We start from the raw sequence: 17,371 nt of genomic DNA on the forward strand, positions 1-17,371 counted from the left end.
CCTAAAAGTGTCTTCTAAAGTTGGTATTCATGACCATTTATAGTCTCCCTTTCTGTGGAGAGTGGCCCCAGGAATAGAAACTTTAGGATGCCCAGGTCAATCCTCACTAACTTAAAAGGAGTCATCGATAATTTTAAAACAAGACCTACCCTGTTTTAGAATCTACTTGGTAAAGCATATAGTTTTATTTTACAGTGTGGCCCAGTGAAGGGAACACTGGGAACTTTTCTGATATTGACTTTGAGATCTTATCTTTACAGAGTGGTTTGTTGTTTTGTTTTTTTTTAAGGTGATCTTATCCTTACAGGGTTGGTTTTCTTTTTTTTAAGATAACAGAACAGGGCAGTTTAAAAGTTGAAATCAACCTCCGTTCAGATCTTGCTTCTCCTGTACTTGGGGGGGCGGGTGGGGGAGCCCATGAGACAGTCTGGGCCTCAGATTTCTGACTGTCCAATGGTCCCCTCGCATCTTTCCCTCACTCATCGTTTAAAGAGCAGTTAACGTAAGAAACTGGATTCTACAGGGTGGAAAAAAAAAAAGCTCATATGAGCTGGTGAGATCCAGCCCTAGCGGTATAAAGAATGCTTTCAACAAAGTGAATCAGTTGTAGAGCAGAAACTAACACACCATTGTAAAGCAATTATACTCCAATAAAGATGTTTAAAAAAAAATGCTTTCAGAAGGTAGAGTGCTTTTGAAGTGTTACCTTAAGCCTTTAAAGTGGCACTCCCTTTAGTATGGGAGTTGTTTTCTGTTTCACATCTAACAGGGCTCATTAGTTTCCATAATTTTTAAAATCTTTCTTGAAGAACTGTAAGTTTCTTTACTCCTAATTAAAACTGAGTAGACTGACTAATTAGGGAAATACTGTGAAGGGGGAAAAAAAAAAATCACAGAATACCTTTCTCTATTCCCTGCTCCCTATCCCATAAGAATGCAAAATAAAGGTATTAAGATAGTACAGTGCCCACATCTATAAGTCAGAATGTGAGCATGTGTTTTTTTAGACACTTTATTTATCTTTTGGATAAATTTATTTTTTGAATGCTATGACGCTTACCTTTCCCTCACCCATCAAATTATGTGTTCTGGTGTCTTTCAGCACGTAGAGAATAGAATGTCAGGCCACTGAGATCAAAATGGCACAGTTCCTGTTAGGCTCTAGAAGTTGGCCAGGGAAAGAGCATCATCACTTTATCAAAGGCTGCATTGCCAGGACTGATTATTTTATGTACAGTTTGGCTCGATAAAACTCAGCCAGTACTCAGTTAAAGGAAAAAAGGGGATAGATTTCTTGCATTTAGGTGTTTGTGGCCAGAATTTGGGCATTTGTGGCAGACTTTAGGTGGGATAATAAGCTATTCTGCATTTTTCAAGATGCTACTGAAAACAGTTAGACTTGCTTTCAGAATATAAACTTCAGTATATCACTCTTGTAGCCAAGCACACTGCCTTGTTTTTAGTTAAGGCTCGTAAACAAAACGAAACAAAACAAAACAAAAAAAAACCCCTAAACTTTATATGGTATGAATTTAGAGTTTTCATAAGCAGAAACCTCAGAGACAATAGTTTCCCTTCATTTCAGTTGATGGTATTGACTGAAAAAAACTGACTTGAATTAGATCTGTTCCTCTGTAAGAAAGGGAAAATGATGTGCTTCCCATCTAGCACCTCTAGTAAAAGGGTAAAAAGAGCATAGACCTTGACCCTACCCTTACTGGACGCTGTTTGAATCCGTCTGTGATCATGCTTTAAGAAAGAAGTCTGTTTGAAGCCAACTGTGATCTTGCCTGTCCTACCCACTGTAAAGGCATTAGCTCGATGGGGAATAACAGAGAGCTGTCCGCTTGGTCCTGCCATTTCCAACCATACGTGCTTTCTCTCCATTACAGCCTGAGGAAGAACAGTTGGCCTGTGATATCACTGGATCCAGTTCCTCCACCGATGACACAGCGTCCTTGGATCGACATTCTTCTCATGGCAGTGATGTGTCCCTCTCCCAGATTTCAAATTTGAACAGGTCCAGAGACCAGCAATGTCTTGATGGTTTCTACAACCATGGGGTGGGAGCTGAGGGTCGAGAGAGTGAGAGTGAGCCTGCCGGCTCAGGTGAGATGGAAGAGGAGGAGATGGACAGCATCACCGAAGTGCCTGCGAACTGCTCTGTCCTGAGGAGCTCTATGCGCTCTCTGTCCCCTTTCCGGAGGCACAGCTGGGGTCCTGGGAAGAACGCAGCCAGTGACGCAGAAATGAACCACCGGAGGTGAGACGGCAGGCTGTTTGTCTGGTCTCTCAGTGTCTGCTTGCTTTTGATTTGGTTTTACTATTAGTAAAAGATTTTAGGAGACACCATGGTATAGAAGAAAGAATATAGGCTTTGGAATCAGTAAAATCTTTGTTCAAACTCTAGCTCTATAAACTTACTATGTGGATAACCTTGGCAAGTTACTTGACCCTTCTGAGCTTTAACTTTCTCATCTGTAAAACACCTGCCTTTCAGAATATTTGTAATAATAAAGATTACAAGTGAAATATGTCTGTCACGTGGGTGTTTAATAAATGGTAGCATTTGTTCAGGCCAGATTTGTTCATGAAATTCAGAGATTAGAAAATTTGGGAGGAATAGTTTCATGTCAATTTTGAATTAAGAAATAAGCATGAACTCTTACAGTCTTAACACATCTAAGTCTTCACAGTGCTTCAGAGAAATTGCCATCTGTTTCTAGTGCAGAGAGTTTTGATGAAGTCTAAATTACCAGTGTTTAATCCTTAAGAGATCATAATAATCATTCAATTGTTGCTCTTTTGCCATGTATCACTCAGTCTTGGGGCTCTCTTGTGAGTGCCACCCAGTCTCATACCTTCAGTTTGGAAGCAGGCTATAAGAAAAGTTGGATTGGCTTCTGACCATTGGCTGCCTAGATGAATTTAAGCAGATGGCTTTAAGTGTAAAGAACAAGTGCCGTGATGCCTACTGTAGGTACAAAGGTGTGCCTGCTCCGAAGCTACTTCCTTAATGAGGACAAGCAGCCAAGGGAGGAGGCTGACAGTTGTAAAACAATTGATATAAACGGTTCACCGGCAGCAGTTACTGGTTTGTTTGCTTTTTAAAAATTCCTTGACCTCCTGATATTTTGGCTCATAGCTGTAAGTACTTGTAATCTGATCACATTCACTCATTTATTCTTTTATTCGGCCAACATATATTAAGCACCACCTGCATGTCAGGCATTTCTACGTTCTGGAGACCCAGAGGTGAACAAAGTCCCTGCCTTCATCATACCTTACACCTTCCTGACTTGCTACCCTTTTCAGATTCTTTTAATAACACATTGTCTCATGTAATTTTGCAACCTCTTCATGAGTCAGGTGGGATTAACCCCATTTTTGCAGATGAGACTCTGCAGGTAGTTTATATCATTTACCCAAGGTCAATGGGATCCAGGTTTCCAGTTTCCTGGTCAGGCGCTCTTTCTACGACTCTGTATTATTCTGGGGTGGAGTTCAGGATGCTAAGCTTAAAAATAAGTGGTTGCTTTATCTGATGGGCAGTTTTTCTATATATTTGAAATCCTAGATTATGTAAAAAGCAGTTTCTAAAAGCTTTCCTTCCCAGCTTTATTCAGGCTGTCCTTTTTGTTTTTTGTTTTTTGTTTTTTAAAGCATTCACACCACAAGAAAAAATAAGGTTGGGGGAATGATCCCTACAGCCAGAATTCCCTTCCTGAAGCAAGAGAAGCTTCTTGACAGGATATACTTATCTTAGATGATGACAGCATTGAGAAATGAGGATTTACTTTACATATAATCTGTTTTCCTTTATAAACCACTGTGGATCCCTTTGCCATGACTTTGACTTCCAAGCTAGATGTGACTTCATGGGTCATGTAGCTCCAATGAGGAAATTGAAGCTCAGATTAAATGATTTTGCCCAAGATTACATGGTGATTTTAGGACTGAGCTAAGATTAGAACCGTATCACCTAAATTGTTTATATTTTCAACCTATGTGATACCATGGAATCTCCTGTTTGAGTTTATCATTAAGGATTGCTTAGCACCACTGTCCCAATACCTCTGGAGATAATGGAATGAGAGTTAGGGTTCACTTTAATTAGTTTGACTAATTCTTATAGTGTTATCTGCATATAGTGTAACCTGAATTGTAGAGTCTTAAGAAAACCCTTTTAAAGTTTTGAATGGCCTTTTTAAAAAAATCCTTTTACTTTTATAATTTAATAAACCTCATTCTTGGTCCTCTGATTAACTCCTTGGAGCAAGGAGGGAGCAAAGTAGCCCTTCTCAGAAATTATCAGGCCTTTTTGGTCATGATATTTTCCTGATTCCACATTCTTTCATTCCCTTACTCCCTGAACTATTTCTCTTTGGCGGTTGTGTCTCTTCCCAGTGTGATGTCTGTATGTTTCATGCATTTGTATCCATTTTATTTCAACTCGACACTGACCTCTTCCACCATTCATTTTCAGTTCAATGCGAGTTCTTGGGGATGTTGTCAGGAGACCTCCCATTCATAGGAGAAGGTACAGAGTTCACTAACTTGATGGACTAACTGTTTGCCTTTGAGCTTATACTAACAAGCATCTCATTCTGCCTCATCTGTGATTAAACAGTCTATTTTTAAAGAATGTCATGTCTGCTTCAGACAAATAAAATACAGGTACTTATTAATTGCTAATGTCCATTCCATATGAAATGGTTTCTTGAATTTGAAGTTTTTTCCTATTCTACTTTTATTTTTTGAAAAACAATTTAAAAAATATTTTTTCCATCTTGTGCTTTTTGGTGTTAGATCATTTTGATAATAGGGTCTCCCCAGCTTTAGCCAGGAGAATTCAAAGAAGTGTCTGTTGTGCCTATGTAATGGACCCTGGGGAGTACTTTTTCTTTCTTTCCAAAAAAAGGGGAAGAACCAGAAACATGAGTGTGCTCATGTACAGGCCCTAAAATATTTCCAACATGTTCTTTAATAATGTGATGAAAGCCTGTCTTCCTAGGCCACCTGGCACTCTCCATTCCACTGCTGATGTGGTCATTCCTTAAAGCAAGTAAGAGGCATCAGCTGATTTCTCAGGGGCCCTCTCAGTCTTTCAATTCCTTAATTATTTTTTGTCACATAAAATTTTGAAGCTAAAAATTATAGTGATTTATAAACAAAAAGTCATTTCTAGCCAGAAAGTGCTGATTTGCTTTAAATTGTTCAAATGCTGAGTTTTGTTTTATATTTACCATACAGAAGTCATTTGTGACTTTTTCTTCCCTTGTTTGGAAAAAAATTTAGAAATCTAAAAACGATGGTTTGATTACTGTTAGTGTCTCATATTAGGAGATACTTGTAAAGAGCTATTTTTAAATATTAGCTGTAGCTGTTTGTTGGGAAGCAGGCAAATAACAGTCTTTCTTTCCCACTTCATCTTTTTCTAGTGGGTGTTTCCTTTAATTCCAGATTTAGGCACAGAGTTGAGCTCAAATACAAATGTTCTCATGAATCTTAGATAATCATGAACCTGGTTAAGTTTTTTTCCAGGGGAACAAGTTGTTAAATGCCTTTTTCAGTAGAAGTATCTAACCTTTAGAGATATATTTGTCTGACTTTCTTTTAAACTCTTCAGTATGGACTTACTAAAATCATGCACTGGATGACACTGGAAGATGACGAGTTGCTGGATACAGTCCAGGTTATTAGCATGTAGAGACAGCCATCACAGCAGCTCCAGTGACGATTTCATCCCTAGTCCTATTTCTGTACGAAGAACATGGGTTATAATTTTAAATTTTGTATTAAGCCTTAGCTACGAAAATTGAAACATTCCAACAAGTATTAAAAGGTGGGGGGAGCGGGATACTTGTTTCTGTTTTTGTTTTTTAAATCTGGAACTACTAAATCTCAAAATAAAGCTAAAGAACCATGAATTGTTACCTCCCCCAAGTTGAGGAATTGAGGAAATTAGGATGCTCTCAAAAATACTCTTCATTGTGAAAGGAATTTTCTGCTACTGTAGGACCATCTGCAGCTTCCTTCCTGAATCATTAGAAAAGCTTTTTGGACGCGGTTTCTGTCTCCCTGTTGTTCTTCATTCTCTTCATCCTAAATTTCATCCCAGTCTCTCACATCATTGTCATTTTCTGAGAGTAAAGGGAAGTTGAAATCTGTAGAAAGAAAGACATTATTTTATTTTTAATGAATGATAAATCGGCAAAATATCTTCAGTTACTAATTTTTTCTACATTCTGTTTTTAATAAATTGGCTATTTAGGCATAATATAGCTTTTTATTAACAGTTTAGAGATATAAAATTAAGTTAATTTTCAAAGAATGGACTTCTGAATCTCATGTGTGTCTGCAAACTATATCAAGTCTTGCTTCCCTCACACAGGTAAATTATGAGTCAGTCTGGTCTTGCTTAGCAGACTAGTAGAGACATGTCTCAGGTGTATATTTCCACTATGTGCTTTTGCACTTGTGAGCTTTGTACTATTAATTTAATCTGATTTAAAATGTTTTACCATTTAAATTATTTTTTAATGATATTATTTTAAAGATTTACTTTTAGAGGATCCATAGAGGTAGCTCATATTTATTCTCCCACCATTTTCCTTGTCTTTTTTCATCTGTCAAAAACCTCCCACTTGTCAACAATACAGTTATCAGCTGTGTTCAAGACAAGGTGGGTTTTTTTGGTGTCTGTAGGTCTTCCCATTTGAAGCTTCAGGAAGCTGATTGGTTTTACTGTTATCCCCCTTCTTAAAACAAAAGCATGTCACTGAGGACCTTAAGGCCAAAATAATAGCAGTGTTATTTTTTAAATAATAGCTTTTGTTAATCAGAAATCCTCTCCTATGGATGCAGCTCCTTTCACAGAGTATCTGATATGTTGAATTGGTTATTTTTTGGCTGGTTATGTTTACTTAGCATTTCTAACCCCAGATTTTCTGTTCTTGCTGCTTGAGAATAAATATCAGTCCTGAGATAGTCAAGGAAATAGATGATCAAGTGGATTTTTAAAAATCTTGTGGGAAAGTGGATACAAACTTAAAATTAAGAGACACATTGCTCACTCAGTACTATAAAATTCCTTTTCTTTTTAAGGAAAGAAGTCCCTTCGTTATCATTAAAATACAAGGAAACAGGATCATTGTTATATGCTTTATCTTTAGCGTACAAGCCTAGTGAATAGGGTTTGAAGGTGAATCTGAGTGTTGATTGGGTATCATTATGAAAGATATATGAATTGTCTGGCCTAGATGGATCCTTAATGGAAACATGAAAAAAAATGATGACTCAGTTGAGCCTACCCTAGTGCATTTTGTCATCGTTCCTTTTAGTTAAGGATTAGAGCTACTGTGGTAAGGGAGTTGTAGGAGTGGTGGGATGTATAGAGAGATTGTCCCCAGTAGTGGAGGTTGGAACAAAGAAGAAGCCACACGTAGGGTAGATTCTCTGTTCAGGGTTTGCTAGGAGGAATTCTTGGTTTTCCAAGATTGGACTTGTTATCCTGTGAAGAATTCCCATAGTCATTTCCAACACATTATGTAGATGGACATCAGTAGAACAATTTTAAGTTGCCATGTGTTTTCTTCCAGCCATTTTCTAAGTTCTAAATCAATGTTACATTCCTAATTTTTTGATAATCAGATAAAACCGTCTGTCTCTAACCATGCCCTTTCTTTTTAAACCCAATAATCCCATCCCTGCTTTCTCTTCTTCCATTTCTGTTTCTTCCTTTGATGTCATCCCCAGTATGAGCTGGTGTCCCTCTGGTGTGCAATACTCTGCTGCCCTGAGTGCTGACTTTAATTACAGAAGGTATGGTATTGTTGTGTGTCCAGCCACCAAAGGGGGAATCATAAAATATGGCACTTGAGCTTTTGGCTTGGAGCTGGCTTCTGTGTGGCTAGAATGCATATGGCAGCCTGCTTTGTCTGTGAGCACAGTGTTCTGCTGCCTCTGCTGTGGGCACCACTGATCCAGTTGAAGGGGCTTCAGCCTAGGAGTTGGATGGTGTACACTGATGCATCCTTTTTGGCTCAAGTGGCTATAGATTTGGTGTTTTCTGCACAGACTTGTCTCCGTGGTATGATAAATCACTTTTCTGTTTGTTTTGATCTGTCCTAATTCCCAGATCCTAGGAATTCCTACATCCTGAGGAAAACAATAACAGAAATAAGGCAGCTAATAAGATGCACTCATCTTTTTACACTTCCAAATCCACCAATCTCTTTATTTTTTTTTAACACCTTTATTGGAGTATAATTGCTTTGCAATGTTGTATTAGTTGCTGCTGTATAACAAAGTGACAAAAGACCACCAATCTGTTTAGATTCCAAGCTCACAGATTCCTCATCATTACATATTCTTCTCTCAACTAAGCAGCCAGATTTAATTACTAAAACATTTTCAGGTTTAAATTTTGTGGTAAGCATAGATCTGGCTTTCCCAGGCTTTACAAATAATTCGTAATAGAAAACTAAATTTCTTCACTTGGTCTGTCTTCTTATCCCTGCTATTGAAAATGAGTTTTACAGAGACATTTACGTGTAGTTAGTCATGATTTCTATTGTCATATTGAAATAAGAAAAACAAAATCCATTGTTTAATTTACTCACTCAAGAAAATAGAGGCATACGGTTTCAGTTCATAATAAGTAATTCATGGGGAAAAAGAGCAAATATAAACCCTTCTAGACTGGCATACATAAATTTTTGGTAGCAATTAACTTTGAGCAGAGATAACTAAATAGCTTCAGTATACCTTCAAATACAATTCCAGATGCTTGTAACTGAGGACATGGTCCGCTACAGCTGTATTCTGAGATCCAGTTGTAACCAGATGTGAATTATTCTGGCTAGCAACCCCAAGGATGATAGATGGCCAACCTCTCTCTGTGGCCTCCTGCTTACAAAAATATGCTTTTCACTCCGCAAACCACATAGTCTTTTCCAAGGATCCCATTTTAGATACCAAGCCTTAAGTTTGCTTTTTTCCCCTTTGTCAGTATTAAGGGGGAAAAAAAAATTAAACCTCTTTTAGATGTAGTAGCTTTTCAGCTTTTGCCCTTTAAGGTGTCACATTTGCCTGTCTGCAACTAACAGTTCTTAGGAAACCGGTCAAAGCAGTTGTCGTCCGAGCAGGTGTGCACAGATGTTAATGCTCCTACGTAATGTGGGATTTCTGTGGGTGGATGCATACCTGTGAAGTTATAAAAGTCACCTAGACTGTAGTTGAATGTAAAGTTATAAAGGTCCACTTGATGGATACAAGGGCAAGTCTAGGTCTCCCTCTTTGCCTTCTGAAAGTTACTTATGCTCATATTCTCTCTGTGCCATGTAATTCTTTGGCATTTGCAGAGTTCAGATTCTGGCAAAGATTGATCACATCAGATCAAGGGAAAAAACACACATGAATAAAAGATCAATAAGCTAATGTGGCCTGTCCATATCGTATACTGAAAAATGTCTGAGAAAATGACCTTAAGTGATTCAACATTTGAATAAGTTGAATGAGGTTAAAAAAAAAAAATCTAAGTGCAGTATGTTTCTCAGCATACCAGGATATTTGTGGGGAATGGTAGGTGGCGCTCATGGCCATGCCCTTGCAGATGGTTTTGCTGGGTGACATAGAAATAGTTATGAGCAAGGGAGATACAGCTAAAGGGATTTTGTATCCTCCTTCCTTTCTGAAACTCAGAAGTAGAATGAATTAACTCTTGGTTCTGTGTTCAGTTTCAGTCTAGAAGGCTTGACAGGAGGAGCTGGTGTTGGAAACAAGCCATCCTCATCTCTGGAAGTAAACTCTTCAAACACCAAAGAGCTCGGACACCCTTTTAGTGGCGAGGAAAGGGGTGACTCGTTGGTGTCACTTTCAGAAGAGGATCTGGAATCAGGCCAGAGAGAACATAGGATGTTTGATCAGCAGGTAAGGCTGAAATGGGTATATGTTGCTAATTTGGAAAAAATTAGTTTTATTTCCCTAAATATGTCCTCATATTAGGAACAAAGAAGGCAAGATTTATGTTAATATAAGTCTAGGAGCTATGATTACTTACGCACTACATAATATTCTCAGTGTAGCACACAGCAGTTTTTTAGCACTTAATACTAATTAAAGAATGCCATTAATCTGCATAGATTTAAATATTCCAGCAAAGCAAACATTTTGAAATTAGGAGAGTATCCAGGATATTAAATTGAGTTTTTCTTCTTGTCTGAGGACTTCTTTTACCATGCCAGTAGTAAAATGAGTCTTGAAGTGTATTACTTACCATTGTTAAATTTCCCAATTCTCAAAAACATATCCTAAGTTTCTCCTTCCTGGGGAAAAAAAATTCTTTGTCTCATCGCCTTGTCTAGGCAACAACTAAGTATTCTCTCTGCTTCCTATCACTGCCAAGCTACTGGAGACAGCGTCTGCACTCCCTGCCTTCCCTTTCTCCCACCTAATGTCCACCACTGTCACGCTCTTGAAATTCCTGTCCTGAAAGTCCTGGGCTTCCTTTTCAACCAGACCAAGTGACTTTTTCTCAGTTCTCATCTTCTCTTTATCACTTACCCTCAGGGAGTTTTTGAGTTGAGAATTTGAATCGTATGCTTTTCTAGCATCCTACCCCACTCCGAGTCCTTTTTCCTCCTCTTCGGCCAAGGAGACTTTGGATTAACTTCTGAGAGGATTCTGGGATACACATTCAAATGAAACATGTCTAATTAAACAAACAAAAACCTTAACCTGTTCTTTGAATCGGTGACTAAGGTTTTGTGTAGAAATTTAATTTTTTATTACATAGCAACGATATGACCAAATATAAATTTGGCACTAGAGGATTACCTTAGTAATGAATGTATCGTTTATGCTCACGTGAAGGCCTAAGAGAATTTAGGCCTAAGGAAAATGCAATTGAAGGCCTAAAGGAATTTTACCTCCTTTTGGCCCCCACCTGTGGCTTCTTGGCCTGATACTTTATAGAAAAAGTTAAGAAAAATAGCAAGAATACAGAGAATATATTCATTGAAGTAAATGGTTTAGATTTATTTAGCCTAATAATAACAGGAAAAGGGAGGGAAAAAATAGGAAACGGTAATTTGGTCACTACCGAGAGCATCTCTGACAAGTGGAAAGTCTGACAAGTGAAAAAGTTGCATTTTACATGTATAGAATCCTTTGGAAGTCATTTGTAGGACCATGTAAAATACCAAAAATTGTGTGTTTGTGAACAGAATCATAGACTTAGAGCCAATATATCCCTTCCTATTCCGCTTAAGCTTTGGTGTGTGAGAACTTCAAGCCCATTTAAGTGACTTGCCTAAGCCTCGTAACTGGCTATTAGCTGAACAGTATTAAACTCAGAATTCCAGACTGTTAGTCTCACTGTTTTTTTCCATGTCTTTGAAGTAGATGACTTTTAATGAGGAAATGAGAACATTTTAATTTTCTTAATGTTGTTTATGTAATAACCTTTCCTGAACTGACATTCCTAGGAATTTTAGCTATGACCCTGTTTTATAGTAAGTGATATCTTTCTAATGGCCTTTGTGATTGAGTCTGCCTAGCTGAAGTTGTTGACAGTGTAGCACCTCGTGTGCTTAGCCTTCCGGCGGCTCTGCCCACCCATAGTTTTCCATCTTGTGTGTAACCTCAGAGTGGATATTTGAGCTGCTGGTATCACTGATGTGCACAAGTCGCCTGCAGCCAACTTCCTGTTGAAGGTCTCTGCCTTTCACTGATGTCATTTTTCAGACCTCACAGTTGTATTCAAAACATAGCAACTGTTTGCCTCAGACTCCATGGTTACCCATGGAACAAGCTCTAAATAATCAGAAGTCTTTGGTGCAATTGAGTTCACCCTGGTAACGGATTTTCATTGTTTCCCCTTCAGCATGTACAGATTTCAGCCTACTATGAAGGGAAGGGATTTATGGTAATTAAAGTTAGTTGCCAGTTAGAATGGCCTCTCTCAAAGCAAAAGGAGAGGGAACCCATCATCACCGGAAGCATACTAGTAAACACTGGTTGACTGTCGTGGGTTTTGTTGCAGGAACTTCTGCAGTGGGTTGGATTACATGGCCTTGAAGTGGCTGTGAATTTACTGAGGGAGTTCAGTTGTCAAATTTCAGTCACCCTCATGTTCATGTAGAAGCAGTGTAATCTTAGAAGAGGAAGTGAAAATGATTTAGGCTTCTGTCCAGATGCACAGGCAACTTTGCTTGCGATCTTAAAACACTTTCTATTTGTACCTCTGTTTCCAACTCTTTAAAATAAGAATATTACTGGTATCCTACTATATCTGTAAGTGATATTTAGATTTTCAAAGAGCAAGAACTATATGTAGTTTTGGTATTTCCAGTGAAATTATTTTTATCTGTTTATGCATTCAGTAGATATTTTATTAAGCCCTTATGAAGTTTGAAACATCATTAGGTATTATGAGGGATACGAGACAACTGTAAAGGATGGATACTGTAACTATCCCCATTTTACCGATAAGAGCACTAAGGCTCAGAAAAGTTAGGTAGCTTCTCTGAAGTTGAGCAGCTGTTTTGTGGCAGGGGAGACTTTTGACTACAAAGCTTGTGCTCTTATCCCTCTTGTGTACTGCCTTATTTCCCTAGGCTGAGTCGGAATGTAAAATTTGGTGCTTATTTAGAAATATGAGAGCAGGTACTCAGAACCTGTTTACTTTTTTTCTTTCACAGACATGTCACAGATCAAAACAACAAGGATTTAATTACTGTACATCAGCCATTTCTTCTCCATTGACAAAATCCATCTCATTAATGACAATCAACCATCCTGGGTTGGACAGTGAGTATACTACTTTTTTAAATTAAATATATTTTAAACATTTTTCCTCTCTCTCTCTCTCTCTTTTTTTTTTTTTTCCACTTTAAGACCCTATGCCATTACCTAACAACATTTGCCTGCCTGTTCCTCTGAATGAATGGCTCATCATTTACAAAAAAGGTGACACAGAGTTCAGTATGGGGATCTTCCTCCTTTTACTACATAAAAATGTCCTTTACACATTAAATTCATTGTATTCTTAGGCCTAAACCTGACAAACATTTTAAAATACTTTCTATTTTGTGATAATTTCTCGTTAAAAAAACTGTTTTTTATTTATAACTATTTATAACTATTTTCTAGTTAAAAATAACTATTTTTTAAAATAGTTGAAAAAACAGTACAAAGAATCACACATTCTTCACCTGGAGCCTCCAAATGTTATCTTAACACTTGTTTTATCCATCTTGCTCCCTGTCTTTATCTCTGTCCTTAAAGATTTTTCTGAAACATTCGAAAGTAAGTTACACATATAATGCTCTTATGTCTCAAAGATATTTTCTTATATTACCACAGTACAATTATCCACATTTTATCCAGTCCTAGTTTCCTGAGCTCTTCAAAAATGTCAAGCTCTTGAAGGACAAAGAGAGACTGAGATACATTTTTAGTCAGTTAAGTAAATGCCAAAAGGATTACAGCCAAAAATGATTACTGGAGCTGTATGCAGATTCAGGATCCACGACTATGAAAGTTATGTAGAGACATTGGGCATCCACAGGCACAGAGCATTTGCAAATTAAAGATGCTCGAAAACATATTTGAATTGGATCCAGATGTTTGCCACAGAAGGGTTTCTTTGGGAAACCCCACTTTTTTTGTTTTATTTTTAAAATAGATTTCTTTTTCATGAGTAGTTGCAGTGTGGGATCTTGATATAAAGATTTAAATTCTCATCAAAGAGAGTATGGTACATTACATTCTTTGCTGAAAGATCATGTATTCAGGAGGCTGAAACAAAGGGTATAACCCCTCCTGGTATTTCTGGTGTTTCTTCAGCGTCCCCTGATATATAACTCATCTTAAAAGAGTTGACAGAAGTAGCTGCCCTGCATTAATGGGATGTTCTGTCTCCGTTCATGACTTACTAGAGGCCTCATTTTCTTAATTTCCACTGTGGAGTTAAGGCATAATGGATAATTATATTAACTTCGTCCTCATTTTCATATGATTAGTACTTCAAATACCAGTCTGGCCTGTTGGACTAAAGGTGCCTAATAATGACTTATTCCCCAAGATAACAGGTACAACCTCACAGAACTTGACTGAAATAGCTGTTCCTGTTTTTGTTTGGGTCTTGGTTTGGTTTGGTTTGGTTTTGATTTGGCTTTGGGTTAGTGGTTTTGCTGGTATAGAACAAAAATTATTATAACAAAATAGTTTATAGTGGCTTTGAACCCAGAGAACTAGAACTTGATAACCAAAGACAGTCAGTGAGGCGTTTCAGCTCTGCACCCCCTCCTCCCGTGGCCTGGTGAAGGGCCTGCTCCTGCAGCAACAGCTGCCCAGTACCAAGAGAACGTGGCCCAGAGAGAGAGCTTTTTCCATTGTTCTGTGACACACTGTCTTGCCTCGTACATGAAACACTTCATTATTTTTCCTCCAAAAAGCAAGATGGTTTTTGACTGTGCTTTCAGTTGCTAACCAGCACTCTAAATGATGCGGGTCACCCCCAGGAAACACTGTCCTCTAGCGCCAGGAGCTCTGGCACATCTCGTTGCTGGGGACTTGTGGCTCAGCTCACTGAGGGGTACTGAGATCAGTAGCTGACTGCTGTCATGAGTAGAGCTTGGAGCAAGAGTCCAACCCTTTCATCAAAGTAGAGTACCCTCATTCTGATTTGTCATGTACATTTCATGCAAATTGGAATGATTAGCCAGCCCCACTTACTTCCCTAAGCATATACTATAATTGGAGGGCTCATCAACTCTAATGACAGTATTTCTCCTTAGTCCCTCCCCATATACAATTAATTTTCCCAACTGTATTTTTTTATTCTGCTCTAGAAACATAAATTTTTGCAGATGTAAAAATTCTGGCTGTTAAACAGAAGGCTAAAACTTGTATCTTGCATGCTGTGCCTTTAAGTCTCAGGGTGACTGGGTGGTTCTCGACTTGGCTGCAGACACAAATCTTCATTCCAGATCCCTTAAATACTCTGCATGAGTCATCTTCGGCCATGGTCGTCCTTGCTGAAACTATCATAATTAAAACCTACCCAGTGGTTTTAAAGGCTAAAGTGTGTGCTACACTTAAGATATTTTAACTAATGCTTTATTGTAAGCACACTTGGTGGCTTTGTGACCTTGGGCCCTTGAACTGTTAAACAGGGCTAATAATATGATAGGGCTTAAGTTGAATTTATTTAAAATACACATTAGCGTGTTTCCTGGCTTATGATAAGCATTTGTTATCTTTATGGAATGAGTTCACAGTGTACAGGCAGTGCCGGGGTCCGTTTTTCTCTGACCAGAGTCTAAGCAATGATGAAGAAACTAGAACGTGGTCCCTCATTTTCTTTAAGTGGCTGTGTCTAGGGACAAAATACTTCCTAAACTCAGCCTTATCTCACTACTTCCCAGCTATTACTTGTGTTCTAGCTTCTACCTTGAGGGAAATTAGCTGCCTCTCCCACAGCCTTTCATAGCTGTTACCATTTGAGCATTCCTGAAAACGTGTGTCCACCAAGCTGTTGTCTGGAATATCCCATCATTGGATCACTGGCCAGATTAGAAAAACAGACAAACTCAGCATTATTCCCAAACTGGAATCTGTTTCAAAAATTCATTGATGTAGAGGACAATGGCACATAAAGGCGACGACTAAAATATTTCTGTGTCATTTTCTGGGGTGGAAAGTAGATGGGCGACAGCTGATTTAGGAAATGTAATGGGCAGGAAAGCTGTCCTAGCCCATGTCTTCCTACAGAGGCATCTTTCCGGCTCATCTTTTTAGGGAATCAGAATAGCACTGATGCGGCGTGTATCGTGTGGGAAAATGCCAGGGAGGACTGCCCTCAGAGGAACTGCTCCAGGAAATGTGTTCCCAACATAGGGTTGAGTGGAGACTTCCAGCTTGCCAGGAGACTCAGATGGTTTCTCAGTAGAGCTTAAAAACAAACTTTATTTTGCAGATATGGAATAATTCAGTTATTACAGACAATCCCTTAACAAGACTATATTTTTTAACTTCTCACTGCTTGCACCCAGAAGATGCTTAGAAACAGTAAACTGTTTGGTTGTATCCCTGCTAAGCATATTAGTGGTAGTAATATTAAAAAGAGAATGATACCCATTAGCCAATTTAACCTCCTGGGCTTCTTAATGAGATTTCATTTTGCCCTTCATTTTTCAGGGTTTGTTATCACAAAGAGCAGTGTTCACGAATGGCACTTGTCCTTGGAATCATTCTCAGACCTTCACTCATGGTGTGTGAATTGACCAAGTTCCTTATGCATGTTTTGATGGCAACACTAGCTTGTAATTGTATAGCTTGCATTAGACCACGAAAGCTAAGTGGGTCTTAAGACTTGAAGTGTGGCATTTACATATATAAAATGCACCAGATCTTCAAAGCTAAATGATCCATGTGACCAAAGATCAGGGTGGGCGTATAGAAAGTTAGGCATCGATGCTAATGAGGATATTTTATCTTTACTTTCTGTGCTTAGTTTCTCTCTAACTGGACAGTGGGATGAGACTTTATTGGAATACATTTATTTTCTTAGGGTAGTTCTGTTTGGAGAAGGTAACATTTGACAAATTTGTCAGAACAAAAATTCAGTCAGGCAAATAAACTTTTTATATTGGTCTTTTTGATTATATTGCAAGGCTGGAATATACACGTAGTCATTAAAGTTGAGTATGTTGTAAAATTGAATCCCTGTGTTAACAGAATATATTCTTTCCATATATGTTGAAGATACTCCTTATTCATACAAGTAGGTTTCTCTTTATGATCCATGATCGTGTGACAAAAGAAGGGGATACTCTTAGATTTGGGGTAATAAGAGAGCTCATTTTCATTTCCTAAATTTGCTTTACATTTGGAAATACTTTAGAACACACATTAAAATGGTATCTTACTTTTGTACTAGACCGTCGCTGCCTAAAAAGCCCGTGTACGTGAATTTGTGCCAGGTGATCTCTGTTACGAGCAGTGGCTGCACCCTGCAGTCTGTCATCACTTAGCATTTATCTGGGGTGTGGAGTGGCTTTTGTGTTGGGTAGATACATGGCTTTTTCCTTCATTTTATTTAGGTTATTGAGCTTCCAGAAAGCCTGACAAAAGGAAATTCATTTATTAATTTATTTATTCAATAAATATTTGAGTACCTACTCTTTGCTAGGCACCAGGCTAGTGGAAGGAGAGGAAGGAGAAGGGATGAACTTCCAGACACGGTTCCTTTTCTCACCACACTTAAGCTGATGGACATGAGAACAGTTGAGTGTAACAGAAGATGATAAATGCAGCAATTGAAAGAAACGTTGGGTGTTTAGGAGCCTCCGACTTGAGGGAC

At 38.3% G+C, this 17,371-nt stretch overlaps 1 protein-coding gene across 4 annotated transcripts in view; it reads left to right on the plus strand.

Annotated features, from left to right (window-relative positions):
- Nucleotides 1–17,371, plus strand: part of AKAP13 (A-kinase anchoring protein 13) — a 166,994-nt gene that overhangs the window by 84,905 nt on the left and 64,718 nt on the right. For 3 of the 4 annotated variants that reach the window (XM_028495273.2, XM_028495274.2, XM_028495275.2), the window contains 5 exons: nucleotides 1,893–2,263; nucleotides 4,487–4,540; nucleotides 7,759–7,824; nucleotides 9,741–9,933; nucleotides 12,705–12,813. In XM_028495273.2, the coding sequence (XP_028351074.1) occupies nucleotides 1,893–2,263; nucleotides 4,487–4,540; nucleotides 7,759–7,824; nucleotides 9,741–9,933; nucleotides 12,705–12,813 (793 nt within the window). The remainder of the gene's footprint in view (nucleotides 1–1,892; nucleotides 2,264–4,486; nucleotides 4,541–7,758; nucleotides 7,825–9,740; nucleotides 9,934–12,704; nucleotides 12,814–17,371) is intronic. The other variant, XM_024114929.3, reaches the window with a different exon arrangement.

Source organism: Physeter macrocephalus, chromosome 11, assembly GCF_002837175.3.
Source record: "Physeter macrocephalus isolate SW-GA chromosome 11, ASM283717v5, whole genome shotgun sequence".
Classification (NCBI taxonomy): domain Eukaryota; kingdom Metazoa; phylum Chordata; class Mammalia; order Artiodactyla; family Physeteridae; genus Physeter; species Physeter macrocephalus.